At 40.9% G+C, this 21666-nt stretch overlaps 1 protein-coding gene across 8 annotated transcripts; it reads right to left on the bottom strand.

Annotated features, from left to right (window-relative positions):
• Positions 1–198: 198 nt before the first annotated feature.
• Positions 199–21520, bottom strand: bag6l (BCL2 associated athanogene 6, like). 8 transcript variants are annotated; one of them, XR_005993074.1, is made up of 26 exons: positions 21257–21520; positions 20006–20093; positions 19806–19923; positions 18103–18332; positions 15764–15835; positions 15571–15693; positions 14728–14888; positions 13347–13476; positions 12917–13120; positions 12515–12740; positions 12199–12243; positions 10992–11260; positions 10695–10773; positions 9697–9920; positions 8711–8951; positions 8105–8274; positions 7836–7889; positions 7233–7335; positions 6498–6622; positions 5941–6075; positions 5775–5831; positions 4771–4929; positions 4477–4584; positions 4002–4148; positions 2883–3527; positions 199–1770 (listed from the first exon to the last, which is right to left on the bottom strand). XR_005993074.1 is itself a non-coding variant. In XM_041808969.1 (25 exons), the coding sequence occupies exons 2-25, from the start codon at positions 20084–20086 to the stop codon at positions 3429–3431; spliced, it is 3342 nt and encodes a 1113-aa protein (XP_041664903.1). In that variant the 5' UTR covers positions 20087–20093; positions 21257–21520; the 3' UTR covers positions 199–3428. The 8 variants fall into 8 exon arrangements, 4 of the variants coding, with proteins under 4 accessions (XP_041664903.1, XP_041664904.1, XP_041664902.1 ...); XR_005993071.1 differs by having other exon boundaries at positions 1905–3527; XR_005993073.1 differs by having other exon boundaries at positions 199–944; positions 1625–3527.
• Positions 21521–21666: the final 146 nt, after the last annotated feature.

Genomic DNA, 21666 nt, shown 5'->3' on the forward strand with positions numbered 1-21666 from the left:
AATTACTTCTTTTAGAAAACTGAAAAAAACAATCCAATTGTAGAAAATGAACAGGTTACTATTGTTTTTCTGTGATAATCTTACATTTATCTTTTTCATTTTTTTCCTTTTTAAACTAAACCAGCTGTTCATGTAACCACCATAAAAACATGAGAACAAAGATAAAATTAGAAAAAGATCAAAGTTTGATGTTCATGATTTATTTATTTCCATTTTACAGATTAACCTGACTTTTTTCTGAACATGTCAACTTGGTATGATAGTATGATTAAGTAAGATAAACATTTTCACATATCTGACCATATTATGGACCTTTAAACTATTTCTAAAAATTAGATCACATTGTCATTTATCATTCATATAAAATACTGAGACTCTGCTAAGATTTAGATTGCTACAATGTTATTGTCCTTCACTTTTATTTTCACTGTAATATTTGAACATTTATCTGCATAAAACAATAACATCAACAAGCCCAGCAGTGATGTCCCATAGTAAAACTCCTGTTCATATTCTCCAGAGTGGATCTGATTATTTGCCATGATGTCATAACCACCCAAGGTAGACTAACCATGTGCTACCTGAGAGTGAACCCAAGGTACATGCTCCTGTAGACGACACGAGTTTGTCTGCTATCCACCCAGTTTGGTCACATCTACATGGCATCATGGGATAAATTTCACATACATCTGACAAACACCCTATAAGTGGTTTTCGGAAAGACAGTACCTTTCAAAATAAAACACAGAGGGTTATTGGAGGAATGTTCTGTCACATTCAAAACATGATGAAGCAGGCATGCACCACCACTGAGGAGGCCCAACTGGTCAGCATGAGTCCATCCAGTGGAAGCTGGATACAGGGGTTTGCTTGAGAAATCGACCATTCAACTTCTGCTCACGGTGAGAATGTCTGAGGGGAAGCTACAGAGGGTCACCAAAGAGCTGGCAGAAGAGGCAGAGAAATCAAGCTTTTGGTTATGGCCATGATGGAAAGAAAGATGGCGTGGAGAGGGTGACAGACTTCCCCATCGGGCCACTGCCCCCCTACAGAGAGACTGAGGCCCTGTCAACACGGAGACGGAAACTATTAAAAATCACAAAACAATTATAAATGACTGAAAACGCTATAGTATATATGTCTGGCCCTGTAATGCTACCACAGCAATGCACCTGAAACAAAGGAAGATTATGGAGCAAGCGCACAAACTTTTCTCTTACCTAAAACTTTCTCCTGGCTGCACTTCTGGTTGTACTCTGTGGTGAAGCTAAGAACATGCGGCGTATGTTGTTCTCCATGACCATTTGTTGATCACAGTGGTATTAGAGGAGCAGAGGATTTTGCTGTCAGAGCCATAATGAGCTCAGTAGCTTCTGCAGCACAAACACCATCATGTAATTTGCCATTACTATTGTTTTTGGCTGGGCTGACGCATGCAGGTTAAGTGGGCTATAATGCATTTTTCCTAAAAGATGCATTATAGTCCACTGGTTGTGCACACAGAGATATAACAGGCTGCATATACAGATTTGTTAACTCTGGGATCCGGTTTTAAAAAGAAGCGTTTTTGGACCCCAAATCAGGTGGATTTGGGGATGAAACACGGATATGATAAAATACTTACACTGATACTCCAAAACTTGTCTCCGTGTGGACAGCCCTTTACTGAGTAGGGGGTGAATCATCAGTGAATGGTGGCCCTGCAGTTGACCTGGCGGGCACTGGCGGGTGCGGCATAGGTGTTGAGCATGAAGAACCTGTACATGTCACCTGTACACCGTAATGAAAGAAATGTGGTCAAACTGCTGCTATAGCTGCATTTATACTAATTTCTTCACCAGTTGACATTGTTAACAGGCTTGGAGTCACTTCAACTAAACCATGCCCATAGTTACCGCCTTTACCCCTCAAATGATGCTGATTGGTCCGGTCATTCTCTGATTGGGAACAAGCGTGTCAGCTTGAAGCTTTGGGAGATTGATCCACCTGATGACAGACATGAATCTGGACAATCCATCTATTCTTAAAAGTTAAGTTAACTTAGAAGTTAAAACACGACCTATTCACATCCTCAGGGAAAAGAATTACACTACTTTAGAGTTTCACAGCGTTGTCTACGATTGGTGGAGCCTGCTGTTACCATGGTAATGTTTAAAACACTTACGTACTTCAGTTATCGCTGTTTATGACTATATACATTATATACAAAATATACATACACAATATATACACAGACGACAACATATGCCAACATCATAAACAATAAAAACATTACAGTAAATCTAGAGAGAAGGTCTGGTTGACTTTTTAAGTTTGTAAAGCTATGTTTAGCTATGAATAAAGGGAATCACAATGGGTTGTTGGATGTGTAGGTCCTTCACTTCCACTAAAATCAATGTCTACAGTTTTGTCCCTTTGTTTTTTTTTCTTCCTTTGCCAATTCTGTTATTATTCTGAATCTAGTGTTTTATTGTCAGGGGTAATCAGAGAGCTGATTGGCTTGATTCTAGGATCAAACATGTTGATTTCATGATTTTCTGAAATGTCAATGGAGGACTTGGACAGGGAAATTTGATTCAGGAACCAAGGTGGCAGAAAAAAGGAGCAATCACTGTTGACCGTTAACAATATAAAATATAATAAATATTTTACAATTCAACTTCAGCATGTAATAGAAGCTGATTGTGTCAAAAACACTTTCTATTCACTTTTATTCCCACTGTGTTTCCCAATTTTCTTCACCACATTTGATTTGATTTAATACAACTTAAGGACTATGTTTTTTTTTGTTCTATGAGGATCCTTCATTCTCTCTTTTGACCCCTTTGGGTCGTTAGCACCTCCCATTAACATATATTAGAGTTAAGTAATGAGATACCGACCTTAATGCTTAATGCTAATGAGGGAGAAAAGCTGTTGAAGAGCCACTGCTAGCCCCTTATGTTGACTCTCCTTTGTTGGCAATTTTTCCATAAAGTTTGGCCTACTATGTGGCAAAAATGGAGGGGGAAAACCACCAACTTCCCCAGCTTAACCAACATTCTGTCCTCTGCCTTTGAAGGAGATGTCATCCATTAAAGTCTTTTTCTTTTAAAGGATGTAATCCTCAAAGGATGACATGATCTCATCCTTTTGCATCCAGGCCATTCTAGGCCTCCAGTTTTTTTCAGTCTAACCCCAACCCCACAAGATTTATTAGCTAGAGTGGACACAGACTAAAGTGACTTGGATGTTAATGTGAGGAGTAAATGCCCCCTTGTGGCATTTTGGTGGTCTTTGTGGAGCAGATCCTCAGAGGATTCATGATGGTCAGATTAAATCTGCAGATGTTTGATCGTTTCAGATCGCTCCTCTGAGTCCATCATGGTCAGCGCTGCCATCTGCTGCTCTCACAGGGTTATTATGGGATGTTTTAGCTCTGTGGAGGACTACGAGTCGTCCGCGGAGAACAGGCGGTGTGTGTTTGGAAACCTCTGGGAGTTGTAGTCTGGATCATCTTTGACTCTCTCGCTGATATCGCTTTTCACCTACAGGAGAAAGATTTATTATTAAATGTTGTCATCATGACTCTTTCTGTTCCATTACTAGGATGATGTCTGATGAACAGTTCCCCGTGTGTTGATCAGTGAATCAGATCAAGTCTCAGATATAGATTTGATGATGTTGGCTTAGACTGATAGTTTAAATAAGAGCTGCTCTACTTTTTCAGTGTGCTCGGAAACACTGATGTAAATGTAAAGCTAGGAGACAGCTTCAAACAGCTGATTCTGTCAGACAGACTGGTTTACACTGTTAGACATGAGGAAAAACTATGCAGGAGTGCATGTACAAAATGACCCAGTGATATCCAATGACCCTTGCTTCATGTCAATGACCCTTGCTTCATGTGACATTATGTACACTGACCTCTATCTCTCTCTCTCTCTCTCTCTCTCCTATATATATATATATATATATATATATATAGATGGCTGGGAAGGACAGCTGTTGGAGTACTGTACCTGTCTGGTATACTCATCTTGCAGCTCAGGGGTCTCCAGCTCCCCCTGCAGGCTATGTGGTGGGGTGACAGGAAGGACCCCAGCAGCTCTAGCCGCTCGACTTACAGCGTCAGACAGAGACAGCCGAGGACCGTCACTTTGACTCGTCTGAGGAGAAAAACAGAGACAACCAATGAAACGGGCCATTCCACAGAGATACACCAGTAGGACAGGAGATCAGGAGATGATTAGAGCTGACTTCAAACTATACTCACTGATAAGAACATCATTCCTCCTGATGAGAATGTGGTAATCAGGCACGATGCCAGAGTAAAGTAAATTTGAAATCATGCTGATGCAATTAATCAAACTTTGGGGCCAACTGACACAGATTGGCCCCTGGCCCTCATGTGAAAGCGGCCACTAAAAACAACTAAATGTTCAAATCAGCAGTCAGGACTTGGTGTCACAGTGTGATTGTGTTCATGGGTCTCACCTTCCTCCTCTTGGCCGGCATGCCATGCAGGTAGGCGTCAGAGAGCGGGGGCTGGGCTTTAATCTTCCTCTGAGATAGCATATCATGTCTGATGATGGGAACCCACTCCTGAAAAAGATAAAAACACAAGTTATAACACAGGACTACTATAAATAATGAATGGTATTACACAATAAAACATGACTTATAACAGTGTTATTACACATTAAAAACACAAGTTACTAAAAATATGATTGCGTGTAAGTGTGTATATGATTGTGTATTAGTGTATTTATATACGTGGAAGCATCTAACCGGTGGGACAGCAGCAGCCCATGTCTCCACCTCAGTGTTCCCCTCCCCATCTTCCTCCCCATCCTGGGTTGTTGCAGAATGCTGACAATCTGCTGGAGCTACTCCTCTGTCTCCTCCATTCTCTGTGGGTGGGGCAGCTACAGGCACACTCTCTTCCATCTGTAGGGGGTAAAATATTTAACATCATTTTGTCTGTCTATTAAAGTGGTCACAGGGTAAATAATAAACACATCCTCAGTAAGGACACAGGCTCCTAAGTAAAATGTGTTCATTTTCTGCAATCTAGTGACCCATAAATCAATGACCAGAAGACTGTTCTTTAACTAACATGCAGGAAAATTCTCTCTTTTTGGTGATAAGGGTGAATTATTGTTTGTTTATTGTTTGCAGAAGGAGAGAGAGAGAGAGAGAGACAGAGGATGGGAAATGAATGGTGTGCAGCGCTGGTGGTCTACAGTATGATGTTGCTTTAAAACAATGTAAGGTTAATCAGATCAGACAGTGTGTAGATCAGACTGTGGATGAGATTGAGGAGGGCTCAAAACACTGCATCATCAGTTCTAGATGCACCCTCAAATGGGTAGCTCAGTTGCGGTGCCACGCCGAGTCAAACCAAGTAGAGCCAAGCTGTGCCATGCAATGGAAAAGCCCCATGGGTCTTTCTCCTGGACCAGTTAAAAGTTGATACCATGCTAGACACGTCTTTTCTGTCCTTTTTTGGGTGGCGATAGAAAACAAAGAACTTCTAGATGATAAGCCCTGGCCCTGAAACAGCTCTGAAACACAGGCTGGTGAAAAAGAGGTTTGAGTCAGACATGCACAGTGCCTTAACCGTGATTCTGTCTCACCTCTGTTACTACCTCTGAAGCAGATGTGAGGGGATCACTTTGCCCCCTCTTTACATGTCAATTATGTTCATAGTGAAAATGAAATATCACAGTTGTGCCAATATCATGTATGTGAATAATCCTTTAGAGAAAGTCCTAGAAAGACCATAGACCCACCTCCATATTGGGACTGTGTGAGGCGGCGTCAACCTCGGCTTCTGTCCTCTGGTTCACCTGAAACACAAAGAGAAGGTCTGTTATTTCCTTATTTGGTCCAATTTCCTGGTGTTATCGTTAAATGCTTAGCCTGGTTGGTGTGCTTGAATAGGGTGATGTTAATCACCTGTGTGTAGATAACGTAGCGCTGGATGTGTTCTTCGGTGACCGGGTTATGATCCAAAATCACATGGAGTCTCATGGACATCATACTGGTGAGCCAGTTCACCAGACTGGGGTTCACCTCAGCAGACATCCTCCTCTTTTAATGCACACATTAAGAACACATTAAAAGAGACACTTTGAAGTAGTAAATACAATAAGCTAGGTTAGCTTTAATTTCATCACTGAGATTTCTATGTTTGTATGTTGGCTGTATGCTGAAGATGTGATTGTTTATGTGTCTGTATGTGCAGTATACATATATAAGAGAATATATAATTCATATACACTAACTGATCACTTCATTAGGTACACCTGATCAACTGCTCATTAACACAAACATCAGCCAATCAAATGAGAGAAGCCAATGCATGTAGACATGGTGAAGAGAGTGTGCTAAAGGTCAGAGCTGCCATGTGATTGGCTGAGAACTGTGTTGACAAGCTGCTAACCCAACCTACCAAAAGAAAGAACTGTTGTGTTTTACTATATATAATACGAGGTCTATGGTTGTATACTGACAATTCGATGGTTGATGACGGCTGTCAGAGCTCTCTGCTCTCCTCTCAGACAGAACAGGTTCAGAGCCAAACACTCAAACAGACCCTGAGTACACAGCAACAGGAGGCGGGGCCCGAATGTCTCATCTGCACAAAGAAAAAAACAATCACAGCTTCTGTTATTATGTATAATAATTATAATACAGCACTAGGGTCTGATTGACAGCTGTCAATCCAGGGGTTGATTAACAGTTGTCACAACAGGACTGATTGACAGCTGTCACACCAGGAGTTGAATGACAATTGTCACAACAGGACTAATTGACAGCTGTCACACCAGGGTCTGATTGACAGCTGTCAATCCAGGGGTTGACTGACAAGTGTCACACAAGGAGTTGATTGACAGCTGTCACTTCAGGGGTTGATTGACAGCAGTGAGCATCAGTGCAGACAAACTTTATAAAACAAACTTCAGTTCATTTAAACTGAACCTGACAGGTTAGGGGCAAAAATGCTCATAATCTCATTGATTTTGATCAAAATGATCCTTGAGCCTTTGACCAGCGTTGACTGAAGGTAAAGTAGATATTTAAGGCAAGATTCATTTTTTTTGGTTCAGCACCCAGTACTCAACTCTATGGGCTGTGCATGCCTTAGAACTTTTTTGAAAGTAGATATTTAAACCCTTATTGAACACTTTGATTAAGTCCGAAACAGAGGCTGAAATCAGCAGGTGATCCTGCGTTTATGATCTCACCTGAGCAGTGCAGGATGTGAGCCGCCATCTGAGTGAACTTCAGCCGAAGGAAGGACAAGTTTGTCTGAACGATGTCCACGCCGTCTCTGACCGTCACCGACGACTACACACAGACACACACAGTGTGAGCGTATTAGGGCTGCATTACGTTGAGAAAAGCAGACAGTGTTACATCATTGTTTTTACTGATGTTTACTTTTTTACAGCATGTGTTTTATTTTGCATATTAAATGGTAGCTGAGAGGGACAAATGCTCAACAGATGAAATCACATACTTTTTTAAAAGAAATGCTATGCATTCCCAGAAACACTGCACTTTTAAAAGCAGATGCCTGTGCCAAACAAACACAACTAAAACTGCATAGGTGCATATATATTACATATATTTCCCTATACCAGTTGTAAACATTGGTGTGTAAGGACAGTAGACACCAGTCTATAGGTTCTGTAAATATTGCCTGATATCCGCTGTTAATATCAGCCTGTTGTGTAATTGTTATGTTGTTTATGTGTTGATGTACTGTTGTGAATATGTTATTGATGTGGTGATGTATTGTTGTGAACATGTTGTTGATGTGGTGATGTAATGTTGTGTGCCCTTACAAAGCTGTCGCTGATGTACTCTTCCAGTCCGTTGATTAGCTCTTCAGCCGCTGCCTGAACATTTTTATAAAAGGTCAGCAAAAACATCAGAAACATTTCTGTTCAGAAGTTTTAATTAATTTGAAGGATTCATGCCTCTCCTTCACACCTCTGATGTATTAGATATTGTTCATTTCTGAGATCAAGAACATTTGTTGGTCTGTTGTTGGTCTCAATTGTGTATACGTACAGTAAAGTCTGTCTCTATTGTGTTTATTTTGTATACATACAGCAATGTTAGTGTCAGTGGGTGCTCTGCCCTGCAGGTAGTGCTCAGTGAAGAACTCTCGGAGGTCCGGTTGGATGCGGGTCAGTGGCTGAGCGTTCCCATGCAGCAGCAGAACCATGTCCACCATGGAGAACCTCTGACACACTAGGGACAGCAGATCACCGAAGAACCCTGATCAAGACATAGACATGCAGAACATCAGTACATCAAATATATTTGTTTAACCTGTACAGCTGGCAGTGTTGCTAGCACCGTTGTTGATGTACAACCCTACGTGTTGTATGTCAATGGAGGATACCAGAGAGCTCAGGACTAACTTAAAATCAGCACCATAAATAATCTGCATGGTTTCATTTTGTTTATCTTGGCATATGAGCTGCTTAGTGGTGTGTATCCTCTGTTGTAACAGCATCCTTTTGTAATTGTTGCACATTGTATGTTGTGAGGGGGGGGTGAGTCTGCCATCCGGCTAAAGTAAACACAGTTTCCACAGCTTTGTTGAAGGCATTCTGTTTTAGGTGGTAGCTATGAAGTAAACTCAGATGTGTTGGTAGGTACCGTGTTTCTGTACCAGGTGTATTTACGAGATGCCATTTTCGTGACTCACCCACAGCGTCCCCAGAGCCTGGGCTGAACAGATTGCTGGTCTGGGACAGTCTCTGGATAAACTGGGCGATGCTTTCTCCTCCCCCCTGCTGAGCACCCAGAGAGCTCATCATGGTGGACAGGACACCCTGAACGATGCCTGTGAACAGCTCTGGGCTAAGAGACTCTCCACCACTAACTGGCTGAGGGGGGGCAGGACCTACAGGCTGAGAGGGTGGGGCCACAGGGGTGGAGACAGGCGGCTAACAGGAAATAATGGAGGAAAGAAGGATTATAGAAATATAAAATCTATTGTCTCTTAAATCTGTTAAACCTTCATGTTAAAACATTAGCAAATGAGTGAGACATCTGTTAACAGGCAGACTACAACGCCTGCTGTCACAACGCAATCCAATAAAAGTTAGTAGGACTAAAGTCAGTAGAAACATATTAAACATTTTACCACTATAATCTTTTCTATTTTTTAGCTCAAAAATACATAGCTCTTCTTTTATGCCTTGTTGTCCTTGAGAATATAAAAAGAAAGCAACAACATGTTTTTGTTTGTTTTTTTTGGAAGAACAAAATGCATCGCAATAGAGTTTAATTGTGTTGCCACCGCTGATCTCTAATCTACCACCCTTTTTTTTTTAAACATTAGTAACTATGCACCTCAATCAATCACAGTCAAGGTGATTCATCTTGACAGTCCTAGCTTTTTGCAATTTAGTTTTTGGCCTTTTTATTTTTGATGGGTTGCTCTCCTACACTCCAGGTTTTTATGTAAATGTGGAAAATTGTTAGGTGGGATTGCTGCTGTTACAGGATATACCATTATGTGTTTTATTATCTCTATTAAGTATTTATAGATACTATTGATTACTATTGATCATTAAAATAGCAGATAACTTTATTTGTAGACCAATGGAATCAGAAGTCCCCAACATTTAAACATCTTAACCCTGACGCTGACCCTTCACAAGTCTGCCCCCTTCTCTCTGGACTCACCTGGCTGTAGCCCATCCCTCCTGGCAGAGTCATAGTGATGGAGGGGGCCGGTCCTGATGATGGGACACCCCCTCCCCCTCCTTGTCCCCCCAGCAGAGAGCCCAGGAGCTGAGCCAGGTTCCCCTCTGCAGCATCCTCTGCTGGCTGCAGGGAGGAGGCGTTAGTAGTGGGGGGAGGGGATGAAGAGGAGGAGTCAGAGGATGAAGAGGAGGAGAGGTGATCTCCTGCAGGAAGCAGAGAAAAAGGACAGGGAACTGTATGGGGGGTTTCACATCAGTGACAATGTTCTATTGGAGCTCACTTCTGTATGTATACAGTCTGATATAGTAGGTGGAGGTGTGAATGTAGTTGGTTTGAAGATGTAATATTCATATGCTTTGATGACATTGTCTTTCTAAAGCCCATTAAAGACCTTAAAGGGTGATATCATCTTTAAAGGATGGAATATTTATTAGTTTTGATATCATCTTTACAAAGCTTATTTCAAAGGCTATCATCAAAGGCAGATGGTGGAATGTTCATGAAACTGGGGAAGTTGGGTTTATGTTGAGTTGGCTTTATCCCTTAAATTTTGCCAAACCTTAGGCTGCAGTTGGCAACTTTTGGAAAAGTGGGTGGAACTTGTGAGGAGCAAGGCCAACAAACAACAGTAAACATAAGGGAAAGATTGTTGGTATGTACTGTATGTGTTTTAATAATGATAGAGAGATGAAATATTATAGCTTCATGGGTATGATGAGTTTTTTAAGTGACAGATGTTTAGAGTCAACTTTACAGCTCTACTCACTGATAAATTCTCTGTACTTGGACAGCTTTTAGTTGAAAATATGAGAATCTATCTACTGTATTTAAGTTTTTTAATACACAAACGTTGCCGATGTTTTGTGCAATTTAGACAGTATGCAGAAATAATTAATTGTTGATGGACATAGGGAGCTATTTTTATTCATGAGGGGAGCATCAGTGAGCCTTCACTGTATCCATGAGTGAACATTCACCTGTGTGACTTGGAGTCAGCAGCTGTCCAACCAGACCACTGATCATCTGAGTTAGCGAGGCTGGAGGAAGATGAGGAGCCTGATCATGAACAATAAAAAAACAAAACTACTTTAATTACAGGCAAACATGGTAACAGTGATAAGGATATAAACAGGCAGCATCTTGAATGTTAGTCTCTAACGGCAGGAGGGCAGTCTCTGGTTACCTGACAGTAGGGGCGGTGTGGCTCTGACGTAGATGTTATACTAAATAATGATCAATGATAAAACTGTCAGATCATTCATAATAACATTTACCTGTCCAGTAGGAGGCACTGTGGCTCTGACGTTGATGGTGGTTCCTCTTGATCCAGGGGGCGGGGGGACACGGGGTGAGAAGGAGGGTCTGGTGATGACCACCCTTGCCTGAGTGGGGTGTGGGGGCTGTTGGGGGGCAGGCCCTTCAGAACCAGGTTCTGATCCAGATGTGACCTGTGGGGCAGGCCCACCCGAGGCTGCAGCAGCCATCACAGCGGCCTGCTGGGAAATCTGGTGAACGATGGCCTGCATGAACTCCGGGGGTAGACCTTGGGGATGGGTTGGGCAGGGTTCATACACCATTTTCAGGCTCAAATTCAAGCACTTTACAAGACTTTTCAAGGCATGTCTCCAGCACCTGACAGCTGTGGTTAATTATTCATTGATACAAACACACTTATGTATGTCATTTATGGTTGAAACACATTAAACATTTAACAGATTTTAGGTTAAAAAAGCAACTTTAAGTGTGGTTTGAGCAGTCTAGAGATGGATGGATGGAGATGGATGAACTAATCAAAAAAATCATAGCTGAGTTGACAGAAAACATTTAACCTAAAACTAATAAATTTTAATAACTTCTTAATGAATTTGTGAACATGATGATTTATGAAAACACAACTAATACCTTAGGGTTATTGTTTGATATTCAGAATTGTTCAGTCAGATGTCTAACTATCTTTACTTGAGACACAATTACACTTCAAGCACTATATCCAAAATCTAAGTACATTTCAAAATCTTTGAAACACAAAATAAAAGTTAAAGCATTTTTGAAGGATTTCAAGCACCTCTATGAACCTTGTAAAAGGGCAGAGCCAATGGAGGGAGGGCTGATATGACTACAAGCCAGTTAAAACAGAAAAGTTATCACCAGGCTGTAAACATGTTTATCTCTCCTGTAAAAATCAGCATTTGAACAGTGGGGTGTATGGGACTTCTGCTTATTCAAACAAAGCCTCAAGTGGACACAAGAGGAACTGCAGCTTTTTAAACTCAGTACTGACATCATTTTTCAACACCAGAGGGAGCTGCTTGATGATGTGCTTGACTGAATACTTCCAGCTCCCTAAATCAACAGTCATTAATGGACATGGAAGCAGATATCACACTGTGGCAGAATCAGTACTATTGTGTGAAGGTTAAAGACAGTTGAATTTCATTTCAGAGCTGTGATACAGGCTACTGTGTGTAGGAAAGGACTCACCTGTCTGAGAGTTACCTGCAACCTGAGATGAAGCAGCTGACTCACCTAGTAGACAAAAAACACAGACAGAAATACCAAATTCAGTGATGCTTCATACAAAGTTCTTTAACTCATGACACATTGTACAAATAAATTCCTCACAGATGATTCTGTCTCCTTAGACAATAAATAAACAGAGCCTCATTCCACTGATCCTCCTTCCTGTCCCTTCTCTCCTTTACTTCCTTTAGTGATTAATTCTGAATAAAGTGTTCAAAAAGGTACTGTTGGTGCCTCATTTATCGATTAATTCTAAGTTAAGCATTCTAAGATGTACCGTCAATGTTCATCTGCATCATCACCACAGGCTCCATGGTCTGGTGGGTGATCCGAATCACTCGCGGTCCTCCTGCTCCTGGTTGAGGATTGGTCCCACTGGAGGGTGGAGGTGGGGCCAGGCCCGCAGTCTGCTGATCTGGATGGCTTGAGGCCTGAGAGGGCAGTGCTTCAGCTGCCTGTCTCCCATTGGATGACATGGTGACGGTTGTACCTAAATTAATCTGCTACAGACAGACGGATCATGAGGTTGATTATTTACTGTTTCATCTGTTTGGGTCAATAAATTTAATGTCAAATCATTAAAATGTTTTTGAATATGATCTAATATCTGATCATAATCATCTTTAAAACTTTATAAAATATAATCCAATATCTGAACAAAATCCAGCTGTAAACATACAGGGAGGGGGACGTGGGGCAGTCCCGTCTGGAGTAGCACCTGGGGAGGGTAGTGGGTGATGGGTCGGACCACATAGAGGTGACGAGGAGGAGAGCTTGCCAGGTTACAGCGTAGGTCGCCAAGGACAACTAAGGTGTTACCAAGTAAACGAAGAGCATCTGCAACCAGGTTCAGAATACGCTGATCCTCCTCCCTCTCCTGGGTCTGAGCGGGAACACGGAGAGAACATGTAAACATATGAAGACATGAACGCATGAAGAGAGAGTATGAACTCATGATACTCATATGATCATATGAACAGAGAGAGAGTGTGAACAAGACCTGCTGCGTTGTGATATTTACTGAATCAAGGGCCCCGATTTACAGCATCATAATTGTTATCATTATTGCCATTGTAGTTAAGCACCGCAGAGTTTGTGTGTTTTTTTACATTGTTGTTGTAGTCGGCAGATGTTGCTGCTCCAAGGATGGTGTGCGTTCTCTCGATGAATGGTCGTAACCTCTCCTCCACCCTCCTCACCTCAGACAACACCTCCACGAACTCTGCAGGACTTGGGTGGCTGACAACAAACATAGTAGTTATTTTTTAATTGGACAAATACGTTGGCAACACTGTGGTACTAAAAGGTTTCTGCTTTGGTTCTTAATGATACAACAAATCATTAAAAACATGCTGTACTGTATCATTTTAGTATAAAGACATACAAATATTAAACATTTAGAATCCTCGTGAAGCATAGAAAACATGATCAGGGAAGGTTGGTGTATTGTACATCAAATGGATTTTTAATTCCAAATTAGAAATCCAAAATCAAGAAACAAGCTGTTTCAAAATTACTGTAGAAAAGCAGGAAAGCAAAACATGGAAAAACCTGCCCTTGGCCCTTTCAGGCAAGTCAGATTACACTGGGAATCAAAATATGAAGAGTTATTTGTTTTCTGTTTCTTGTTTCCCAAGAGAAACAATTTAATGAAAAACAGATTTTTTTTCATCTTGGTTTTGTGTTCACTCAAAAAAAGAAGTCAAAAAACATTACACTGGTGGTGTAACATTCTTTTTTTCACAACACCTGCAACAGGTAAAAAATACAGAGGAAAAAAACAACAATTTTAAACCTTCTACCTTGTAATCTGTCCTTACTGTATAATTTGTGATTCTCAACAAAATTTCCCCTTCTGATCTGTCTTTTTAAGTTAGATATCACAAGCTTTTCCCACGCTAAGGTAGGTCTAACAGGGCTACTTCCAGCTTACACCCATTGTTTCTTGCTTGTTTTAAAATGACATTGTCTGTATGAATATACTGAAATTAATAGACACTTGAAGTGTTTAAACGCAGCATATTTATTATCCCTTACTTTTTAAGGAAAGTGTTTCCTCCCCTAGAGCTCAGAGAAGAACACCGACTTCTTTTACAGCTAGCCTACCTGACATTATGCAGCAGGCCTGGTCAGCATACCGTGATTGATTGGCACATGTACCGACAAATCAAGAATGAGCATTGATGTGCAGTACATAAGACTAAATATTAACTGCTCTAGCAAAAACATTGATTGACAGACAAGTTCAGAGAAAGTGTAGTAGGCATAGTGCATTGTTTTGGTGTTTATATTGGCTAAAATCAGGACGGCGGTTGTTGAAAAGTGGGTCATATTAGCATTTTACAGACTTTTGTAGGGACATGGGACACAGAGACTGAAAAGGGGTTGGTCCCGGGTAAGTCAGGATTCACAGTCACCCTATTCTAGGGTTGTCACAGTTCTAAAATTTTAAAATTACAACATGATTTTAGGAAAGACCCAGTGACTGACCTGAGTCCCCCACTGCTGCTGCTTCCTGCTGCTCCCTCTGTCTGGGTGGATGTGGATGTGGATGTGGACGTGGATGGAGCAGGGCTGGAGTCCATGAGGTGTGATGCTGCAGCTCCTCCATCAGAGGAAGGGGCCTCTGGCTGTAAATCACTGGAAACTCCCTACAAGACATGAAAACACCACAGAGAAAACGGACATTATAACAGAATCTATAATTTATCGTTAGTATTATCATATTCAACCCTTTACGCCATCCACTGCAGCACCAGGGTCTGTGTCTGCAGCCGACATTTTTTCAGAGCTCTTCTCACCAGTGTTAATTTTAGCTAGATTACAAAAGCTGACTCCTGCGTTCCTCTGCAGAATCCCTAATGTTTTAAAATAGCTGTGTGCTTCATATTTCTATACTCAAAACATAAAAACAATAAAAATGAATGCTTTCCTGACATTAGCAGCTGTAGACCTGAAAACGTACTCTGTAAAAGACCAGTCGGATTAGTCTCCTTTCTGCGATTATCAGAAGTCCTGCTTCTTCTCCACTTTGATTGGCCAGTGAAGGAGAAGTGACAATGACGGATGCAAATCTGTTTCAAAACAGTTTTCAACTGAGAGCACTCATCTGTGTTTTTTCCTCAGGTGTGTTGAGAACGATGGACTACACTGACTTTATATCGAAAATGAGTGCGGCTAGGGCTAAAAACATTGGCTGTGGACACAGGCCCTAACTGCACACAGGCCCAGTAATACCAGCCAAAGCATGATGGGAAATGTAGTGCTACAAAAGGCTCATTTGTGCTCTGTGTTTGATAAACACACATGGCTCTTGTGTCCATGTCTGCATACCTCCAGTCTGTGGATCAGACAGCAGGCGTCTCTCAGCAGGTTTTCAGCCAGCTGCAGCCTCATCCTGGAGTCGCTCTGCACCGCAGTGTCCACATTGATCTGCACGTCCACTGAGCTGTTACCCTAAAGACACAAACCAGGTTAGCAGCAGTTTGGATGTTTTTAAAGTAGAGACATTAGTGACGTGTTATACCCCAGAGCTGCTGCTCACTCTGCTGTTTCTACCGGAGTCACCAACTCCAGACATCATCTGCTGCACTGACATCTAAACACAACACACATAAATACATAAAAAACACAATAATACACATAAATATGCATATATACAGATAAAAACACAGTGAAGCTGTCAGCTTCATCCTAACTTCATAGTCCCCTAGGGGAAACGTGTTCTTCAGCAAGTACAACCATAGAAAAATTGGACAACAAGGGTACAAAACATTACAATACATTATAAATAGACATGAGCTTGTATTTTTAATTTCAAGTCATCTGACTACTCAAAGAGCTTTTACCCCACAGCTCACACCTACCCATTCACATCCATTCACTCCACATTCATACACAGATGGCTGTTGTGGAGAGTGCCCATCAGTATTAACTAATCCCATTAATACATATGTATACACCACTGATGCAGTAGTGGCAGCAGACTGGAGTTAAGTGTGAAGCAAAACACATCTTCATGTGACTGTAAGAGACAGGAACTGAACCCACAACCATCAGTGTATTTATGGACGATATATTTCTAATTTTAAAAGAGAAATCCAAAATTAAAAAACAAGCTGTTTCCTGATAATGGTTTCAAAAAAGGAAAACAAAACACTGAAAAAAAACCCTGCCCTTGGCTATTTGATTGAGTTCGTATTAGACTAAGAATCAAAACACATAAAATAAAATGTTTCTGATTTCTCATTTTTCATTTTCAAAAAAAAAAATCCTTTTTGCATTCTGATATAAAAAGGAAGATCAAAGAATGGAAAACTGGTATAACACTCTTTTTCCACCTGCAGCAGGTCAGACATAAACAAAAAAGAATTTTACATCATCAGAGTTACATTCTCTGATTCTTTTGATCATAACCCAAAAAAAACTAAAGCCCAAAACACCAGCGCCACAGCGGCATGGCTTTTTATTCAATGTGTCTCAAGTCTTTCCTCTAGCACACACCGACAGCAGCATGTCACCAGTCAAACTCCCATCAGCCACTGCAGGGCCAGGCGCTTGCTACCAGAGTGAGAGCCCGCTCTGGGCTCGCCTCCTCACCACACCAGGTACCAAAAGCAATAAGAAGAGTGGTATTTCACCAGCAGTCAAGGCCCCCCATCTAGTCTACACCTAAAACAAAAGATGTTGCTAAATTTCTTCTTCTCTGCTCTCAAACAGAGCTACTACTACTAAGGCAGCCCAGATGGACAAAACAGCTGTTCTCTCAGGAAAACACTTCACCAGCCACAGATCACCATGCTGAGATGGAGAAGTGGGGTAAACTGCTGCAGCATGGCCAGTCCTGGCATGCCTGGCAACCACTGGTGTGTAAACTGGCACGCCAGATGGATTTGTTTCACATGTCCATCTGGAAAACCACTCATACACAGCGTTTGGGGAAGAGCAGAGCCTTTGAAAAGAAAACTCAGAGGGTGATTGGATGAACGTTCTGTCTGTCACATCTTTACGGGCCAATCAGAGCAACAAACGCGTGACGTTGTCGCTATCAAGCTGCATCCCCACAGAGGACTAAACTCCATAGGGAACTGCATAACGCGAACCATGGCAACTGCAGACATGTCAGTACGTGACTTCTGTCGTTTTTGAAAATAAAACAACTCACTGCTGTTCTTTGTTCTTCTTTTAATGAAGAAATGTTGTCAAGCTCTGATAAAACTGGTGCTTTAGCAGCATCCACGTTAATGTCTTCCGCCATTATTGCACCGGCCTCTTATTGCTGCTTGCTTACGTCACAACTCCACTACACCAGACAGTACTGCCCCTCATGTTGATTGGTCCTGTCACTTTCTAACAGGGCCCAAATGGTTCAGACGGGAGCGTTGCAAGATGGATTAGCCAGTGAGAAACATGGAAATGGGTGTATCCATCTGCTATGCAAGGTTAACTGGTGTGGGTTTGTACATAGAAAATAATGGGGTGACAGTTTGGACTCGTGTCAGACAGCGCTGGTGTGTTTTAGGCTTTAGATGAAAAACAAAGCGTTTTTTATTTAATTATTTTGAAAAACAAAAATCTTTGTAGGACTTGTCTGTTAAGGGTTAAAAAGCATTTCAGGTTTGAGGTAGCTCCTGCAGCTAGAATCAAGGAGGAGGTTTAGTGTCAGAGGAAGCTGTTTTTATTTCATTGAATGAATATATTTAAACATAACTTTTTAAAATCACCGTAAAAACTAAATCAGCTGTTACCAGGTAATCATTTCCAGTATTATTTCTCTATCTTTGTTCTCCTAGCTGAATAAATCTTCACTTAACTTTTCTAAACTATAATTAAAGTCTAAATCAGCTGTTACCAGGCCCCTCCCACCTGTATCTGCTGGGGGTCCATGATATTGACGGGCAGGTTGAACGTCCCCAGCATCACGTAGCTGTTGCCATTACGGTCGTGTGGTGCATGCTGAGAGGAGGTGGAGCCATGTCTGCCGCTGCTGACTGCACCTTCCTCTCCCCCAGTAGAAACCCCCGCCCCCCCTGAGCCATTCATGGGAGCCTGAGGAGGCGCCCGCTCCACCAGGTGGATCACCTTCCCATCTACATCTGAAGGAGACACAAATAAGGATGAAAACAGGGATTTCATTTGAATATTTTTACTATTAACAGAGGTATGTTTTTTGATTAACCAGGATTTATCCTATTGTCACAATGTTATTTTAAATATATAATGGATGGACAGATGGATGTTCATGAAAGGATGTATGTATGTATGTATGTATGGATGTTTATGGATATACTGATGGATGGATGGATGGATGAAAGGCTGACAATCATGTAGTGATCAGGTTTCTCTTCACAGCTCTGATCAGTCAACATGTCATAAAATCATAACAGTGTAAACATGAGAATTTCATTATAGAATGAGCACTTAACTGCTGGAGTGAAGGGTAGAGCATGTTTGTCATAATTTATGTTTATGTCACAGTTCACTGTTTGCACATATGTTTTTCCTATAAAGTTTTTAAAAAAGCTTCTCATGTTTACGTCTGGCAGAGTGCCTGGGAAAGCTCTGACTGGTAGGCTGCAGTCCTAAACTGAAGCTACAGCAGCTACTAGTGGTGGAAGGCTTCATTACAGTTTCAAAAGAGCTTTTGACTGGGATTTCATGCCTGTGTTTCTAACAATTTATAGATAATAAGTCTTACTGTCTCATAAATCTCACGCCAGCTAATTTGATATTCGAATTTAACAATCTAGCTGGCTTACTATGTACATCCCTTGTAGAGATTAATAAAATCACAATGTAAACATGATAATCACATGGCAGCACAGCTGAATACTGTGTAAATATCATAATCACTTTGCAGCAGAATTAATCAGCAGTCTCCTAACCTCACTGTTAGCATATTAAATAAACCTGGCTGAGGTTGTCTTTAAGTAGTAGTTTAAGAGTGAACACAGAGAAGACAGACCAGAGTTATTTAAACAGTGATTTTATCAACATCTCAAAGTGATTTCATGATGTTTACTCTGACAGCATTTCTGACAGATTAGTGTTCAGTAGTTTCTCACTTCAGGGACAAGTTAAAGCTACTCTGAGTTTTTAATCCTCTGGACCTTTGAGTCTATCTGCTCCACCCTTCATGTTCAATGACTGTGCACCAGAGCTGCACAATAAATCACCCTTTTATCATCATAGAAATATGATCTTTTGCAGCAAAAAACAAACTTAAATTTATCACAGCATTAACTAGAAAAGCACTCGAAGAGCGCAGACCTCCGCCATTAGGCCTATCTCCCAATAGTAAAGAATCCTTTAAAAAATTCCTGGATCCAGATGGTGATCCGGATCACTCCCAAAATCTCATCAGTTCTTCCATATACCATTTCTGACATTTCCTGAAAATTTCATGAAAATCCATCCATAACTTTTTGAGTTATGTTGCTAACAAACAAACAAACGCTGCCGATCACATAACCTCCTTGGCAGAGGTAATAATTTAGACAGAGAAGGAGACTGCTGCGTCCATGAAGGTCACTCCTTTGTCAATGTTTGGGTATTGTTGTGTTACTCACTGTACTGTGTAAGCGTGCGTTCATCCTGCAGCACTCTGCCTTGGTAGATGAGTCTCTGTTTGTCCACACTGATCTCCACCGATGCTGCAATGTGCTCTTTAAACTGTGTCACTGTCAGCTGGAGGGAAACACAAAAATGGCATGTGAATGCACATCAAGCTGGCAGGTGGGTCTATATGAAGCAGTATTGAGCCTGTTACCTCTCCAGACACCCTGTAGGTCCGGCTCTGAGAGTCTAAAGTCTTCACAGTGACCTCAATCAGCCCGCTGGACTCCGACATGTTTATCCTAAAATTTTAATAACATTACATTACAGTTACATTAATAACAAAAATTTTTGTCAACTTTTTCATAAACACAATTCATTCCTGAAAAAAATCTCTGTCCTGTTTACTTTTTTCATGTGGTCACAAAAGGGGAAAAATAAATTAGAACTGTTTCTGTTTCTCTCCTTCCAGCGTGACAACAGATGGTAAACACAGCCATATTGGCATGTGAATGTCATTAGCTTATTAAACTACAGAAATGGCAGAGAGGACATCATTACACCAAATCTAAGGGAACCGACTCAAAATTGGCAAGTTTAAAAGGGTAAAGTTTGACTTAAAAAATAAAACAAAAAAATGATCAAATAAGTTCACAAGGTCAAAAAATGCATGAGAAACCAAACTGAAAACAGTGGTTGGAAAGGCCGTTTTTGGCTCTGTCTATTTAAAGTCTAAATGTTAATCATAATGTGATGATTCTAGGCTAAATTATCAAGGATTTCCTTATTGATTGCTCCCAGAAGGAAGGATCACTTAATGAGACTCTAAACTGCAGTACCTGTTCAAAGAAAATGGCTTCATCTACTCTGAATTTTGTCCACACAATTAGTTCTTTTCGACTTCATGATCTGTAATTTTATTACTTTAAAACTCCAAAATTTTGAGTTTTCTTTCTTTCAACAAACAGTTCTTCATTTCTTTAATTACTATTTTTTGAGTGGCACTTGCACAAAATAGTCTGATCAAATTGATTTTCATTGATGTTGAAAATGATCAACGAGACACAATGTTTTAAATAAGTAACATATTGTCTGAATATTTTTAGCATCGCATCATTATCATTTCTGCCACCGTGTTAATGAATGACTTGCGTCTGTGGTTGTCATAGTTACGGCAGCTTGTCTCATTGATTGGTTCATTAGGAAATAACCAGAGTTATTTAGACATTATAACAACAGACATTGATTAAGGGGCTACTCTGGACCTTTATCCTGCCACCGACACAGGCTGAGAGTCACCAGTTAACACACTTACTAGTTACACCGTTACACCAGTGTTAACAATAAATACGCCATATTCAGAGTGATATAATATCTAAATAGAGAAAAGAAGAGAGACTCAGTGAGGTCATCGCACTTTAATCACTATCCTCCATTTAGCTGATAAATTTGGAAGCTAACTGACCTGCTTACTGACAGCTCTGTTGCTGTTATTAGCCTGTTAGCCCGTTAGCTAATCCCAGGTACCGGGAGGCTAACCGTGCTAATTAACAGATCTATCCCGGGTTAGACCGGTGTCAGTATCCAGTGTAGATCCAGTTCGAGGTCCTCTATAGTCCACTTAAATGTCATTTGCCCCGGCTGGATTAAACTACAGAGAATCTATCGATAAATGATCGAGTGTATCACTTGGCAGACTAAATAGCTTCATTTAACAAACACGGCGACGTCAAAGGACCCCAATGACGTCACTAGAGGCGTCTGTTTGATGCCTGAGCGCTTTTGTGTTTGTTGAAAACTGTCAGTTTATTTGAAAGAATTGTTTTAATGAAGAAACAAGTGTTAAGACAAAAATTGAACAATTACTACCATATC

This window comes from Cheilinus undulatus, linkage group 16 (genome assembly GCF_018320785.1).
Source record: "Cheilinus undulatus linkage group 16, ASM1832078v1, whole genome shotgun sequence".
NCBI classification, from domain to species: domain Eukaryota; kingdom Metazoa; phylum Chordata; class Actinopteri; order Labriformes; family Labridae; genus Cheilinus; species Cheilinus undulatus.